The 16,727-nt window shown below is 51.3% G+C and overlaps 5 protein-coding genes across 5 annotated transcripts; 3 read left to right on the plus strand and 2 right to left on the minus strand.

Moving 5' to 3' along the window:
• Positions 1 to 80: 80 nt before the first annotated feature.
• CTRU02_202529 (rio1 family protein) lies at positions 81 to 1,369 on the minus strand (the record flags this gene model as incomplete). Its single annotated transcript, XM_036719943.1, has 2 exons — positions 81 to 1,253; positions 1,307 to 1,369. The coding sequence occupies 2 exons, from the start codon at positions 1,367 to 1,369 to the stop codon at positions 81 to 83; spliced, it is 1,236 nt and encodes a 411-aa protein (XP_036588645.1).
• Positions 1,370 to 1,866: 497 nt separating this feature from the next.
• Positions 1,867 to 4,727, plus strand: CTRU02_202530 (26s proteasome regulatory subunit rpn-1; the record flags this gene model as incomplete). The annotated part of the gene is made up of 4 exons (XM_036719944.1): positions 1,867 to 1,987; positions 2,041 to 2,111; positions 2,169 to 4,643; positions 4,701 to 4,727. 4 exons carry the CDS (start codon positions 1,867 to 1,869, stop codon positions 4,725 to 4,727), a joined length of 2,694 nt encoding a protein of 897 aa, XP_036588646.1.
• Positions 4,728 to 7,524: 2,797 nt separating this feature from the next.
• Positions 7,525 to 9,270, plus strand: CTRU02_202531 (mate efflux family protein; the record flags this gene model as incomplete). The annotated part of the gene is made up of 1 exon (XM_070204052.1): positions 7,525 to 9,270. The coding sequence occupies one exon, from the start codon at positions 7,525 to 7,527 to the stop codon at positions 9,268 to 9,270; it is 1,746 nt and encodes a 581-aa protein (XP_070062634.1).
• Positions 9,271 to 11,149: 1,879 nt separating this feature from the next.
• Positions 11,150 to 12,130, plus strand: CTRU02_202532 (isopentenyl-diphosphate delta-isomerase; the record flags this gene model as incomplete). Its single annotated transcript, XM_036719946.1, has 3 exons — positions 11,150 to 11,336; positions 11,436 to 11,774; positions 11,898 to 12,130. 3 exons carry the CDS (start codon positions 11,150 to 11,152, stop codon positions 12,128 to 12,130), a joined length of 759 nt encoding a protein of 252 aa, XP_036588648.1.
• A 562-nt stretch (positions 12,131 to 12,692) lies between these two features.
• CTRU02_202533 (uncharacterized protein) lies at positions 12,693 to 13,319 on the minus strand (the record flags this gene model as incomplete). The annotated part of the gene is made up of 1 exon (XM_036719947.1): positions 12,693 to 13,319. One exon carries the CDS (start codon positions 13,317 to 13,319, stop codon positions 12,693 to 12,695), a length of 627 nt encoding a protein of 208 aa, XP_036588649.1.
• Between the last annotated feature and the right edge of the window lie 3,408 nt (positions 13,320 to 16,727).

Below are 16,727 nucleotides of genomic sequence, written 5' to 3' on the forward strand. Positions count from 1 at the left end.
GTAGAGTTTTGTTTCCAAATAAAAAAAAAATAGCCTGTCTTAACTGAAAGCAATATTTTATTTTGCCGGTTGATCATCTCTTACGTTACAGTCAACTTTTGAAACTTTTGGGTATCAATCTCTTCGTCCTTGCCGACTTTCTCAACACCGTCTGCGCCGCCAGTTAGCGAGTTCTCCCCGTTGTCCTCCCCATCGACTTCTCCTTCTTCTTCCTCTTCCTCTTCCTCCTCCTCCGATTCGTACTCATCATCCTCGCCGCCGAATTCTCCATCATCGCCCTTGGACGAGGCCTGCTCCTGGATGGCCTTTTCGAGATCTTTGGCCATTTTCTTGGTGAAGCCAGACGCTTCCACGGTTGCATCGAGTCTTGTTGCGCCGCCTCTCCCGACCGTCTTCTTTGCATCCTTGTAAAATGGCCCAGGAGTTGTGCTAGTGAAGTGGAACCTTTTCTCAAAAAAGCGCTTGATACAGTTGACGTCACGGTCAAAGTACATTTCGGCATTCGTATGGTCCATGGACACCATTTGAGGGAAATCAATGATGATAGGGACCAACTTGATGGAATCCTCCTCGGATTGATCAGTCGTTGTGTCTCTCTCCTCCTTAATAAGGATATTGAACTCGTTAAAATCGCCATGAATCAGTCCATGTTTGGCCAGACGAAGAATCAACTCAATCAATTCAGCATATAAGGTAGCTGGGTCCGGTACTGAGGAGATTTGGCGGAGAGGGTAGGAGTCAATGAACGACATGACGATGGTGTGCCGATTTTGAGCAATGGGATCCGGCACAGGAAATCCTTCCTCTTTTAGCGCCTTCATGAATGCAAACTCCTTCATGGCAGCCAGCCGTGAGAGATACATCCATGATCCAGACTGGTTCTTCTTGAGGTAGTCACGGTTGGACTTGACGGTTCGGAAGGAAATGCGGCCCAATCTGTGGATTTTGAGGATAAGTTGCTTGCCTCTGTCGTCGGCGACCATCATGATATCGCTCTCCTTTCCAACACCGACTCGACTTCCTACACTATAAACCTCCTTACGCGTTGAGTACGTGTGCATGGCAAGGTAGTCGAGACCTCCGTATGACAGGCGGTAGCCATCGTATTTGGCTTCCTTCACGCGGGCGATAAGGCCAACCTTGGCGAGAGCGGAAATTGATCTATGCACGCCATTTGCGCCGCCTCGAAGTCGGGAAAGTTTCTCGATCAAGGGCGTCGGGACCAGCTCATGGTTTTTGCTGCCTTGCTCAACCTGGGGTATATGTAAGTGGGCTGCGAGGGGTGGTGGAGGGGTTGGAGTCGCACAGCTGCAAGGACTTTCCAGTCCTCAGAGGCCAGATGACGAAGGGCCTTAGTATCTAAATGCATATTGTCGATGTCGCAATTTATAAGTCAAAATTTAGAGGGTTCGTCCTGCGTCGGAGAATGCGTTTGCGCCGAAGACGAATTCAACTCAAGTTCGAGCCCAAGTTTAGCCCCCACCATGAAAAGTTCCAAACTGCCCACCATCAAGGTTTGGTGGGATGTGTCTTATCGATAATGATAAGATAAAATGTCCCGGAGCCGGGATGTAGGATGCTCCGGAGTCACGTGCCACTAGGCTCATCGACTAAGGTCTGTGCACCGTTTGCAGGCGGCAAGGCTCGCGTAACCGGGGAGCTTCGACTTGTTGCTTAGCTTTACAAAGCTCTCTCCCACCTTCCATCCCCCTCGATTCGAACTATTCACGAACCTCCATTCTCTTCCGACCGTAACCATCGACCAGACTAATCTCTCCCAACGAAACTTTCATTATCCGCGTCCACCCTTGACCTAAATTCCGAGGACGCATCCCGCCCGCTTAGAGTCCACATCAATACGTCAAGATGGCGCAGGACAGCGAGAAGCCCACCGCCGCCGACAAGGGCAAGGGCAAAGCCGTGGAGGACAACAAGAAGGACAAGTCTCAAGTCAACGGCAAGAAGGAAGATGAGAAGATTATCGACTGTGAGCAGTTAAATGGCTTATTCTGGGATATCAATATGGCTAACTGTTTGCAGCCGCGGAGGAGCTCAGCGAAGAGGACCAACAACTCAAGAACGAGCTGGACATGCTTGTCGAGCGCCTGACGGTATGTGACGCTTGCCGAGTTCCCCTACATCGAGCACAGTGCTAATGAACAAGCTAGGAATCCGACGCCTCCCTCTACAAGCCGGCCCTGGAGGCCATGAAGAACTTCATCAAGACTTCGACCTCTTCAATGACGGCCGTTCCCAAACCCCTCAAATTCCTTAGACCACACTATGAGACAATGACAAAACTGTACGAGGACTGGCCGGAGGGAGACAACAAGACCTCGCTGGCGGACGTCTTGTCAGTAATTGGTATGACGTATTCGGACGAAGACCGACAAGACACCCTCAAGTACCGCCTGCTTGCGCCGTCATCCGATATTGGTTCTTGGGGTCATGAATACGTCCGGCATCTGGCCCTTGAGATTGGCGAGGTCTACGGAAAGAGGATAAACGCCGACGAGCCCACCAAGGACTTGGTGGATCTCGCCTTGATTCTCATTCCACTGTTTCTTCAGAGCAATGCTGAGGCTGATGCTGTGGACCTGATGAGCGAGCTTGAGATTATCGACCAGATCCCTAATTACCTGGACGAGAACACCTACGGCCGTGTGTGTCTGTACATGGTCAGCATGGTCAACCTGTTGACTTACCCCGACAACGAACTCTTCCTGAAGACTGCACACGACATTTACCTGAAGTACAAGCAGTACACTCAGGCGATGACGTTGGCCATCCGGCTGAACGATATTGACCTCATCAAGGACGACTTCGAGAAGGCCGGTGACCCCGCTCTCAAGAAGCAGCTTGCTTTCTTGGTTGCGCGCCAACGGATTGTGCTGGACGTCCCCACTGAGGATGGCGATAATGCCATCGTGGAATGCCTGTCAAACCTCAAGCTTTCCGACCATTTCAAGTCGCTGGGTAAGGAGCTTAACATCCTCGACCCAAAGACGACGGAAGACATCTATAAGAGCCATCTGGAGAGCAGTCGGGTTGCTGGCATGACCAACCTCGACTCTGCCCGTCACAACTTGGCCGCTGCGTTCGTGAACGCATTCGTCAACGCTGGCTTTGGAAACGACAAGATGATGCTCGTTGAGCAGGACAAGGAGAGCTGGGTGTGGAAGACGAAGAGCGACGGCATGATGTCGACTGTGGCCTCTTTGGGTACTCTGCTGTTGTGGGACGTCGAAGCCGGCCTTGATAAGATTGACAAGTACACTTATGCTGCTGAGCCCGAGATCCTGGCCGGTTCTATGCTTGCTATCGGTATCATGAACTCCGGAGCTCGTGTCGACTCTGAGCCTGCCTTGGCTCTTCTGGGTGATGAGGACAAGCTGCACCACAAGAACCCCCTTGTCCGAACTGCTAGCATCATGGGCTTGGGTCTTTCATACGCAGGCTCCAACAACGAGATGCTGCTGGAGCTTCTCTTGCCCATCATTACTGATTCATCTCAGGATATGCAGATTTCCGCTATGGCCGCCCTGTCCTGCGGTCTCATCTTTGTCGGCTCTTCCAACCCCGAGGTCAGCGAGGCAATCGTCACAACCTTGCTGGACGATGAGCGCAAGAACCAGCTCACTGACAAGTGGACCCGCTTCCTTGCCCTTGGTCTTGGTCTGCTCTTTTTCGGTCGTCAAGAGGAGGTTGACGTCATTCTGGAGACCCTCAAGGCTGTCGACCACCCAATGGCTAAGCCGACCGCTGTCCTGGCTGAGATCTGCGCTTGGGCTGGTACTGGTGCCGTCCTGAAGATTCAGGAGCTTCTGCACATCTGCAATGAGCACATTGAGGATTCGGACGAGAAGAAGGGTGACGAGCTCCTCCAATCTTACGCCGTGCTTGGTATTGCGCTTGTAGCAATGGGCGAAGATGTTGGTCAGGAGATGGTGCTGCGCCAGTTTGGGCATCTCATGCATTACGGCGAGCCTAACATCAGGAGAGCAGTCCCCTTGGCTATGGGTCTCATTAGCCCTAGCAACCCCCAAATGAAGGTTTACGACACGCTATCAAGATACAGTCACGACAACGACAACGATGTGGCTATCAACGCCATTTTTGCGATGGGCCTGCTTGGTGCGGGTACCAACAACGCCAGACTGGCTCAGCTGCTCCGCCAGCTTGCCAGCTTCTACCACCGCGACCAGGAGTCCCTCTTCATGGTGCGGATTGCGCAGGGCTTGCTGCACATGGGTAAGGGTACGATGTCGGTCAACCCCTTCCACACTGACCGCAACGTCCTGTCGCGCGTGTCGGCGGCGGGTCTGTTGTCGGTGCTGGTGGCCATGATCGACGCAAAGCAGTTCATCACATCTAACTCGCACTACCTGCTCTACTTCCTGGTAACGGCGATGCACCCTCGCTTCCTAGTCACGCTGGACGAGGACCTTAAGCCCCTCAAGGTCAACGTCCGTGTTGGTCAGGCGGTAGACGTTGTCGGCCAGGCGGGTCGGCCCAAGACGATTACGGGTTGGCAAACACAGAGTACACCAGTCGTCCTGGCGTACGGTGAGCGAGCTGAGCTTGAGGACGAGCAGTACATCAGCTTGAACAGCACGCTAGAGGGACTGGTTATTCTCAAGAAGGTGAGTCAACATGAATTCTTCGTACTATATGGTGATTACGATACTAACATGGATTAGAACCCCAATTGGGAGGAGGACAAATAGAGCGTTATGAGTGTTTTAAGGGGGTCTTGGGATCGTAGGTTCAGGCTTGGGGCTGGGACACGATACACTGTATAGTAATTCTACATCTGCGAGTGGCATGCGGAATGGCATCAGACAGATGGTATCCCACGAATAGACGGATCGATACTGCAATGACACGGCGTTCTTTTTACGGCCCATTCTTGAAGAGAGGTAACGAAAACAGCCAGTCAGTCACGAAGCAAGTTTTGGCGATGATGTGAGGTTGAGGATTTGATTTGCTCCCAAGCGTTGTTACATCCAACAGCGAATTGGGCAATCTTACCCAATCTACAGCGATCTGCAACCCCAAACTCTGAGAGGTGTACAATGTGCGATTCTCACGACGGCGGGAGACAGTGATCAAGTAAGGCTTGCGACTCACGAGGACGGATCGATTGACTCACGGGGCGGTGTCAAGATGATGATGGAACCCCGCGATGGATTATCGTCTTCCTTGTACGTAATACACGTCACAATGTCGATGGTGGGATGTTGCCTGTAAGCGATATTGAGGGGGGGAAAGAGACGGGATAGATAGGCTTGGAGGGGACCCTTGATCGGTGAAGGTGCGCTAGCGTGTCCTGGCATTCCATATCGGGGTAAGGTCAACACGGTGTGTACTACGCAGTGTGTACTAGCACTCGGGGGGCCGCACTCAGCCGGTTTTGCGGGTTGCAACGGGCAGGAGGCTAGTGATGGGCTGGTGGAGGGTCGGCCAGCCAGAAGTGGAAACAACAGCAGGCATCGGATGGGTGGCGGGGAGAGCTAGATGAACTGGACAGTGGAGAGATACCGGCCATCAAACGGTGAGGGAGGGAGAGAGAGAGAGTATGTGTGTGTGTGTGTGTGTGTGACTTTGGCGTGGGAAATAAAAACTACGATCAATACGATATCTCTGTCGGGCCGTTGGCCCTCTTGATTCTGGGGTCCTGGTCGCTGTAGCGGAGAAGAATCTAGCCCCTCTCTGGCTCCTCTTGCGTGCATCGTCGTTCCGAAGGGGGGTGAGTGGGTTGTGTTAAGAGACAATGGCACACAGGTTTTTGTGTATTTCGGGACGAGACAGGTTACATATTAGATGTGGTCGGTGAAACCTGCTGGAAAAGATGGCGGCTTGAACGCTAAGAGCGCATCCCGTCATTAGTATTCCTATTGTATCATTGGTTGGTGAGTAAGACCAGTTGGCGAGATCGGCGGCAGAAGGTTGTGGGGGGCCACAGGTGCAAAACCACTGGACGCCCTGTAGCTGACCTCGCCAGTTCCTGCGCTCAGTATGGACAAAACAGAGAGAGGCGAGAAGTTGGTGTTGGGTGTGACCAATATGGAACTGAGTGGGTAAGGCGAAAGAGACCCCTCTAATGCGGCGGCAGTCTAGCCCGCATTGTCCATAACTGTGGGCGATGGGCCCCCGGGGATGAACTAACGTCCCACACCCACTTCTGGGCACCCCCCACATTTGGGCACCCCATTTACACCAAAAACGCCGTTTTTCGAAATTCTATATTAAACTAACTACTATACTTACTAAGAAAAGAAAATATATATAAACTATGTTAAGTATAATTATAGCCATCTAATTTTTTATAAAGGTTTAAATATAATAATAGTTATAATATAGAAGTTTAAAACTAAAAGCTTTAAAATGTTAGTAGATACTAGTAACTTACTAGTATTCCTTAACATTAGAAAAATATATTTTCGCTCATATATACTTATTTAAAAAATCTAGGAAATTAATATTTATACTTATTAAAAGTATATAATTATATCTAAAAGAGATTTAAAAGTATTACTTTAGTAAATATAGTATAATTAAGGGTTAAAATTCTATAATAGAAACTTTTCTTAAGGGAAATTTTAAAATATTATTCTAAGCTTAAAGAATTTTTTACTAAGTATAAGAATATATAAATCTACTATATCTTACTTAAAAATTCTAATCATATTAGTTAAATATCTCTACCTATTTTATATATTAAGATATAGGCTAGGTAAATTAGTATTATAAATATTAAACCTTGAATTTATAATACTTATTATAATAATACTAGTATATAGCTACTTAAGTATTATAATTAAGTCTTAATCTATTTAACATATATTTATTCTCTTTAATAAGTAAAGTATTTAGTTTAATATAGAATTTCGAAAAACGGCGTTTTTGGTGTAAATGGGGTGCCCAAATGTGGGGGGTGCCCAGAAGTGGGTGTGGGACGTTACCCTGGAAAAGGGAGCTGCTTTCCTGCACGATCTATTGTTGCTTCGCGTCTTAAGGTGGTCCTATTTCCCCCAGCCTCTGCCTCGGGAACAGACCAACATGGGCAAGTAGCCGCGTTGATTTTCTCCTCTTACTGTTCCTCCCAGCATATTTTCTTCCCCTTTTCTTCTCTACTAGTCTTTGGCATTGCTTTTTCTTTGCCATTGTCACCCGAAGAGAAAGAAGAAAACAGCCATCTGGTACGACCAAAGGTTGGGTGCTATTGAATCCTCGCATAGAGCCCTTGACCCTTTTGGGAGAAAGTTAGCAGCCCCCCCGGTCTCGGCACCCCTCATCCACACTTGACTACATCGCCATCTCATCTGGAAATCTGAGATACGAATCACCGAATCAGATTGAATCTGTGGCTGGGAAAGGGAAACCGGATTTACGCCATACTGGTCCATCTCAAGTCAACACCTCGAGGAGGAACGTCGGTGTCAGTATAAAGTCCTTCTGAAGGGCGGAAAAGGCGGCGGGTTTCTCAGCATTATCATAAGCCCAGTCTTCGACACTAATAACATGGGTGACGATCGTTCCATCCCTATCAAGGCGTCGTCGAGCCGCGATTTTGTCTCACAACTTAGCTCTTCCTTCCGCTCGGGAACCCCAACCGCGCAGGAGCTTCTGGCCAGAGACCTGGCAGAGTGTTCAGAGGATGACTACGTCGACGAGAACGACAACGCTGTTGGCTCAGGTTCAGAATCTGAGTCGGAGGAGGGTCCTCTCTTTTACCGCCGCCCGAGCGGTGTTGCGTTCGGTACCTCGCGACCGGTCATGAACCCGCAGACCCTCAACGAGGAACCGCCCGTCTTGTCCAGAGTTGAGAAGAAGCAGTCGCGCGACGCCGAGCGGAGTTTACTCCGCGACAACCACGTGCTGCCACCGAAACATCCTCGAACAGACCACGAACCATTCTACCGCCGAGCATATCGCCGCCTCTTTAGCACCAAGGTCCCTCTTGAGCCTCACGATGAGGAGGCCCCACAGATCATCGTCCGCCGTCCGACGGAGTCGACACCCTTGTTGACCGGTAGCCCCGCGCCTGGTCTAGATGCCGATGGCCACGAACACCTCAATGAACAGTGGGAAGCCGCTGTCGCAACGGGTCAGCTCCGTACGACGTGGCAACGCGAGACCAAGACCATCATTCAGTACGCTGCGCCCCTAATCGTCACCTTTATGCTGCAGTACTCGGTCAATGTCGTTGCCATCTTCGCCGTCGGCCGCATTGGCAAGATGGAGCTTGGCGCCGTGAGCTTGGCCACCATGACCTCCACCATCACCTGCTATGCACCTTTCCAGGGCCTCGCCACGAGTCTCGACACCCTCTGCGCCCAGGCGTACGGTTCAGGGCACCGCCACCTCGTCGGCCTGCAGCTTCAGCGCATGACGTATTTCCTGCTCATGTGCTTCCTCCCACTGGCCGTCTTGTGGTTCTATGCGGACGCCGTGTTGAGTCTCATCATCCCGGAGGCCGAGTCCGCTCGCCTTGCAGGCATGTACTTGCGCGTCTTGATCCTGGGAGTGCCTGCCTTCGTCTGCTTCGAAGGTGGAAAGAGATTTGTGCAGGCCCAGGGCCTGTTTCAGGCGACAACCTGGGTGCTCTTGATCGCGGCTCCTATCAACATCTTTGTCAACTGGCTCCTGGTTTGGCGGTTGGGCTGGGGTTTCATAGGGGCGCCCATCGCGGTGGTCTTCACCCAGAATCTGTTGCCGATATTGCTCTTCCTCTACGTGCGATTTTTCAACGGGTACGAGTGCTGGGGCGGGTTCAGTAAACGTGCCCTGTCCAACTGGGGCCCTATGCTTCGCCTGGCGTTGCCGGGAATGATTATGATTGAGGCCGAATACATGGCTTTTGAGGTGTTGACACTGTTTTCGAGCCGTTTTGGACCGTCATACCTGGCGGCACAAAGTGTCGTCCTCACCCTGACGGCCATCACGTACCAAATCCCTTTTCCAGTTAGCATTGCAACCTCGACTCGAATTGCCAATCTCATTGGTGCAGGGTTGGTGGATGCGGCAAAGACTACCGGCAGAGTGGTAAGTTGGACGGCCCCTCTCCCGCTCCCCGTCTTAACTTTGTTTTATTTTTCGTTTTTGTTTCCGTCTGCTCTTCTTTGGGGAAAAAAGTGGCTAAAACTGTCGGGCAGGCATTCGCCGCAGCTCTGGCGATTGGCTTATTCAACCTCGTCATGTTTGGCGGCTTGCGATTCCACCTCCCGCGACTTTTCACCAATGACGACGAGGTCATCGCCATCGTAGCAGACGTACTACCGCTTTGCGCTCTAATGCAGGTATTTGACGGCCTTGCCGTGGGCGCTCATGGTCTCCTTCGCGGTATCGGCCGCCCTGCGATTGGTGGGTACGCCAACTTGGCCGTGTACTACATCGTCGCGCTGCCTATTTCATTCTCAACTGCCTTCGTTCTGGACTGGAAGCTCAAGGGATTGTGGACCGGTGTCACGGTTGGACTTGCGCTGTAAGTGCTCTTGGATTGAAACGGCCTGGAGTTGCCGATGATGAGACGAAAGAGGGATTCACTGACTTGTGACACAGGGTGTCGTTCATCGAGTATGCCTTTGTATATTTTTCTGACTGGGACAAGGCGGCCAAGGAGGCGGAAACGAGAAACCAGGCCGAGTGAAACGGCTTGGCTTGGATGGAAGGTGGCTACTTACGAAACCTGTTTCCCGGAATAGGCAGTAGGAATCGATCTGGTTACATACAAGATTGGTGCGGGCTTACGGATACGATCGGAGGACTCCATGTTTGGAAGCCTTACAGGGTAAGATGTAGGCCGCATGCATGTACGAGCGAGCAGTTGGTGGTGGAGTCTTTACTAATAATGCCTGACGATGATGTTATGTTGCATCCGTAGCGTCTGAAGCATTGTTTATGGTTATTGTTGTTGAGCATGTAGCGGCAAGCAAGCAAGCGAGCAAGAATCTAGCTAGAAGCATCGAAGGTGCGGGAGAATTCTCAAAGGTGTCAAACAAATGTGGCTCAGCTACTGCATGTTTCCAACTCGGTTGTCCTCAGCACGGCATCAGCAAAAGGGCTCCGAGTTCTGTGACACTGGCCGCTCAGATGATGACGGACGTCCGTGGTTGCGGTTCGGCCACCCAAAGGGCTTGGCCGGTGCGAGAGAAACGTTCCCAAACTCGGCTCCGATTCGACGTGATGGCATCTGACGTCTGTCAAGGATGTAAACCAGGCAAAGCGTTTGTTTCCAAAGTCTAATTGTTGGAAGAAGTGGTTAGATTAAGTCAGAGGCTTGAAATTCTCCCTCCATAACCCAAGCACGTGTCTCGTCTTGTTATTTATCTTGCGGAAGGGGGGGAATGTAGCCTTTAAGGATAATCAAAGGCAAGACAGGTCACGAGCGGATGCTGTTGGAAGGGCGGAAACATGTTCCCCTTGTGTGAAGTTTCCGTGGTTGGTTTGTATCCGAATTGCTGCAAAAAAGTGTCCGGGTGCGGCTTGGGTCCTGCAGGGGTTTGCCAGGTGACAGTGATCAATACAGCGGTAGAGCCCCTCCACTCCACCCATTTTTCATCTTCTCCGCCCCTCGTTGCTCTGTGCTTCTACCTCTCATCAGGGGCCGCTTAGTGGCCAGTGCGAGGGCGCCCGAGGAGAACGACAGGGATGCTGCAGCGCAAACTGAGAATCTCTCCCGTCCACTGCAAAGATAACTTATTGGGGGAAACGACTGGTTTGTACAGGGGTCAGGGTATGAGGGGCAACTTTTTTTTTTGGCCTGGCTGCCAGGAACGGAGCAAGAACAGAGAGGCGGACACACACGCAGAGACCCCTCCTTTTTCGCTTCGCCGCCATTATTGGAGAATTATCCGATCGTCAAAACCCATTGTGTATTTGCTGCTGCTAGGATTTGGCTCTGCGCGCAACATATTACTGTCTGTACTCTCACTCTTACTCTCGCACTTTCGCACTTTCGGACGAGGAAAGCTCCGGCCGATTGCTTCTATATCTACTCAGACGTCTGCTCCCGCGCATCCTTTCTTGCGTCTCCTACTTCCTTATCCATCGTTGATACCCTCCCTACCTTGGTTGAACTGGGACCCCTTTTTGCACGCACACGCCCACACACATAAGCGCATACGGCACTGGACAGTAAGCAAACATGTCCACCACCGCGACCAACACCGAGGCCATTACGGCTGAGTCGATCCTCCGTCTCTTCCCCGACATCGACACCAGCACCGAGGCCCTTTCGGGACACGATGCCGAGCAGATTCGTCTCATGGACGAGGTCTGCATCGTGCTTGACGAGAACGACAAGCCCATTGGCAATGCGAGCAAGAAGGCCTGTGAGTAAAACCCGTCTGCTCCAACACGAGCTTCCACTGGCTTTCTACGCCAGAAAGCGCAAACATTCAGACACTAAGGCTGACGGACGCACGAAATAGGTCACTTGATGACCAACATCGACAAGGGCCTCCTCCACCGCGCCTTCTCCGTCTTCCTCTTCGACTCCAACAACCGCCTTCTCCTGCAGCAGCGCGCCTCGGAGAAGATTACCTTCCCCGACATGTGGACCAACACCTGCTGCTCGCACCCCCTGGGCATCCCCGGCGAGACTGGCTCCAACCTTGAGGACTCCGTAGCCGGCGTCAAGCGTGCCGCCCAGAGGAAGCTGGAGCATGAGCTCGGCATCAACCCCTCTCAGGTCCCCTTTGAGGACTTCCACTTCTTGACCAGAATCCACTACAAGGCTCCCAGCGACGGCAAGTGGGGAGAGCACGAGAGTGAGTAGTTTCCCCTTTCCATACGGTGACACACGCACCCCATCTCTTGTCGGTGAAAGAGAGACAGAAAGGCGGGGGTAGTGCTTCAAATTGGGCGAACTAGACGCTGACAGTGGCACACAGTCGATTATATTCTCTTCATCAAGGCCAATGTCGACCTCAACATCAACGAGAACGAAGTCCAGGCTACCCAGTACGTCACCCCCGACGAGCTCAAGACGCAGTTCGCGGACCCCAAGCTTGTCTTCACCCCCTGGTTCAAGCTCATTTGCCAGTCCATGCTCTTCGAGTGGTGGCAGAACCTTGACTCCGGCTTGGAGAAGTACACCAACGAGCAGGAGATCCGTCGCATGTAAAGTGGGGTCTCGAGCCTCGACGACCTAGGGCGATCAGGCAAGGGATGTAGTACTCTTGGCAAGAAAGCTTTGCTGGGGGGGCTTTAATCAGCGAGAGGGGGAGGAGGGGGAGGACAAGTGCTTGACAGCATTACATGCGGAGTTATCATCGACTGGGCGGCGGCGGCGACGAGACGGTATCATTTGATGCTTTTCAACTTATTTTTGAGATTTTATAACCTAGATATCCCCTCCATCTTTATACAACACATCACATGAAGACACAATTTGAGGCGCTGACATGGCATTTAATCGCATTGAACGCTACGAGCGAGTGGCAGTTGATATTGTCTGCAGTCTGTCTCCGCCACTCTGCAATTTGAATGCGAACGCGCTGCTATCAGATACTCATCATGTCCAACTAATGTGACTTGAGCCTGTCCTCTTTCTGTTGTCACCGCTCTACTCCAAGCACTCAAGTATCTGCTCATGATTCAAAATAAGAGAAGTCTATTACCGCTATGATCTTGATACTGAAAATGCTGTCCTAACTTCTGGTCATGTCTTGGCCCGCTGTCACCGGTCATCGGCCGCTATTCTCCTCCTCGGGAGATGAAGAACAAAATGAATCAAAGATGGGAGGAAACTCTCCCCATACCATGGAATCCAACGAGGTTTCAGCCGTGAACCCAGGGGGGAGTGCTTCACGCAGAAGTTTGCCTGCTACCGCCTTTGTCGACAGCCACAAGTGAAAAGACGCGAACATCTTTCCGGCCACGTCCCAGCGCATGCGATCGGCGAGGTGTGCCGCCTTGACATGCACGTCGTACTCGGTGTGGCCCAGAAAAGTATGTCGGAGTATGGTTTCTACATCGGATAGAGGTTCTGAAGCGTGGTACTCGCGCATGTGCTGATGCCGCATGCTCTGGCACAGCCAGCAGAGGTAACCGGCCACGCCCTCCTCGGCAGGAGCATCAACGTTCTTCCAACGCAACTGCACGGGAAAGAATTGGTCCCCCAGGCTGTCCTTGAGCCGGCGCAGGTCACAGACAACCTCCGCTCGATAAAGTGTTGTCCCGTTAATGTCGAGCTCGATTTGCTCTGTTGGGGTTTCTTGTAGGGAGAGTTTCGACGGAATTCTGCACCCTGGGAGCGTGAGAGGCACATTTGGCATGTTAAGCTTGTACGGTAACAGGTCGACAGGCGCCATGGTAAGGAATTTCTTGATTGTCTCTGGGAAAGGTGATGGTATTCGCGGGGCAAAAGGGCGCCGGTGCCAAGGGTTATGCGTCGGGGGCGTCTGCGCTCCGCGCTGTATCGTAAATCTTCCCCTACGCTTAAGTTGGTCGACCACCCGGCCGTCGTTGTCGGCTGCCTCTGTGGTTTCTAATACCTCCGCGGTTCTTTGTCCCGTAGCATCGGCATTGCTCGAGATGAGAGGCCATTGTTGGGATCGAATCTGAACGTCACCTGGCTCCTAGGGCCCCGGCAAGTTCATCAACCCTGGTGGTTCTTGTATATGCGTAGTTGTACTATTCCACCGGGGAACGATCCCCGATTGTTGGTCTCTTGGTGGTAGTCCATCCCAAAAAGAGAGAGGAAAGGGATCGAGGGCGTCAGTTATTAAAGGTTGGAGTGGTGAGGAAGACACCCTGCCAGTGTTTTTTCGGGCTTGGCTGACTCTTGGGGGATGACTATCATGAGTTGGCATCGTGTCCTTATTGGATTTCTGGCTTCAAACGAATGATATGAATGCGGACTGTTGATATGAAGAACGAATGTGTGGTCAAAGAAATGGGTGGATGTTGGATGATGAAGAATGAGGAGGTGAAAGAGATGAAGAAGAAGAGATTACTAGCCAGAGATAGAAGATAACTAGCATCGAGGTATAGGAGGACACCTCTAGCAGGCGGCGCTTGCTGTCGCTATTGTACGACTTGAGAATAGCTAGTAGAGTAAGAGTCACTGTGCTATGTTAAAATTGGAGTTTGCGAGTACCACATCTGTTATTTCTCCAGAGACCAGCTTCTCTGTGTTGCCTGATATGCTGGGTGGCCTTAAGCAGCCGTATTTCATTTTTGATTGAAGATGGAAGAAATTACTGCATCTATTGTAAGCACGAGTAACTTGAGTACAAACTAAGCAAAGTCATATGGCCTCACCAACCCCGGAACAGTGCAGAAAATGAAGTAGACCAAACTCATTCTTACTAAACTAGTCAACCGTCATTTAATTCTTTGAGCTGCTATCCCAAGACTTACTCAACTGAAAACCCTGGTGATGACGAAAGTGCCAGGTTCAAAGAGTTGGACAGACATTGTACACAATTCTGAGGTAACCATTCTATTATGAAAAGAACAGAAAAGCGGCCATTCGGCCAATGAGACTGCTGGAGTTTGCCATTGTATGTTGCTTTTCCATTTTGGGGAAGGGAGGTCGCCAGAGGTTCTTTAGGTTAGTAAATAACCTGACGGAAAGACGGTATGATTTTGTGACCAACCTCACGACTACTTAGACACCGCTGTCAGGTATATTATTCAGTCTTTCCCAACAACATAGAATTGCTTTACGTTCACTCTATTAAATGGGCACGGCTTCCTTTCGGTGGTATCGGCCTTGAAGATGACACAACCGCTTGTGAATTGCAACAAACCCCTGGTGCCCAATTTCCGAAGTACAGCACCTATCCTCGGAGCTCAGCCAGACACTTCATCTGTGTCGTAAGCTAATTTCACATCTGCCAAGGCACTCTGTGCCACCATACAGAACCCGCCACGACACGAAGCACAGTAGTGGATCTGTTGTGGTTGCGCCCCGAGATATACTATCAATCGTTGAGCCACCTGCAGGAGTATTGACAAGTAATACGACTTTAGTAGCCCCAATACTACAGTGACCTGATTGACATGACGTTGCAGGAGGCTTGGAAGAAGCATCGAACTGAAGAGACGAGTCCAGTTATGGAAACCGTTGGCCCAACCACTCAAGTGTTTACACAGCATAGCGACAGCCTGCTGCCCTGGTCCGCCACTCAAAACCCAAACATTCCTTTCATTTAAAGTGAGACAAGATCGATCTGTGTCACTTGCATAACACGCCTACGAAACCAACAAACATGATGCCTGTCCAACATGTCAAAATCAAGGCCATCCCCGTTCCCGAGCTCCGAGGATGAATACCCACCTGTAAGGCAGCTAAGCTGCTTATCCCACCACATGTCTTGTTGATGCAGCAAAGCCTCGCTTCAGCATTCCTCTCCGCGACCCCTGAAGTCTACAAAGCCTCTCAGCGTCTAGAAGCCAACCGCTTGGAAGCAGCAGCCCTCCATGTTAAGTGGAAGCTCTTTGGAACAGATGTAGTAATGCGTCATCATTCGATTTGACAGCTTGAGAGGGAGAGCGGAGTACGGAGCACACGGTGCTGTGCGCCCGGACACCGCCCGGAGGGGGCCGTGGTGTCATGTCGGAGCTGTGGAATTCCTTGGCCACATGAGGTTTTACAGCGAGCTATGCCATAGTTGGCATGTGCAGCCGCGCCGATTGGACAGCCTTCTAGACTACGGCGTTGCTTATCCAACATACGGGGCACAGAGGACGTCTGACTGACAATCCCTAGCGAACCTGACCCAGAGAAAGGGCCTGGCCGGCCCAACTTCCCCCGCATCCTCCACTGCATCAACCCGTCACCAAGGCAGAGTCAGACTTCGTTGAGCAGCCCGCCGGTCATCCCTTTGCACTACAGGGACAGACGGCGCGGATAGGCTTGCATACCCGTCAACGCCAGGCTTCATTGGCAACCACCAGTGTTGATGCGGCACACGAACACATGCTCGATTCCGATACATCCAATGTCCTGCTCCTGACTTTGTGTCCAGGTCCCCCCGGTCTATCTACCACCCACAAGCGTGGATGGCACTGTCCTCGTGCCTTTCATCATGTTATATGTGAAAAGTATCAAACCCATCAGTATGGTTTTAGCTAGTGTTGAGGCAAGCCAAGACGGGTACCAAAGGCAATGTTGCCCGCATATTGTCGGTGCAAGCGGCCTGCCCTCCTCTCGGATCAATGCGCCGTTGGTAAACTGTCAGCTGTTCTCGTCGGATTCGGCCTCTCTCCTACAGAGGATAGCAGCATACCCCGTCATTTTCCCGATGCAGACACTGGCTGTTCTATAGATGTATGTCAACAGTGCTATCCTCTTGTTCGATGTTTCTCAACATACCGTTCCCCACGGCCGCCACAATCCGCATCCTTGCCCCAATCCCATCTATTCGTAGCTCCGGTCCCGCGCCCGCCTCCTTGACCCATCACGCCCTCTACCTTCCAAGTCGTCCCAAATGGTTGTCTCACTCTCCCTTCGTCTCATCCCCTGTACTTTTGGGTTAGTGACACCCTCCGAATACATAATCCTCATCCCTCTCCGCTCCTGTGTTATCTAAACTTCCGCTATTCTCTTCCTCTTTCTTATCATCGCACACTTTGGATAGGATCTCATCAACATAAATCTAGGTTTCCCACCTAGGCAAAGACAAGGATAACGTCCTTTTTGCGTTGAGAGTTCCTCGTCTTGACGGCCCCAAGTTTCTGGGGGCAGATCTCTGGACAAGAACACAGCTACG

The sequence above is a fragment of the Colletotrichum truncatum genome (genome assembly GCF_014235925.2).
Source record: "Colletotrichum truncatum strain CMES1059 chromosome Unknown Contig_0001, whole genome shotgun sequence".
NCBI classification, from domain to species: domain Eukaryota; kingdom Fungi; phylum Ascomycota; class Sordariomycetes; order Glomerellales; family Glomerellaceae; genus Colletotrichum; species Colletotrichum truncatum.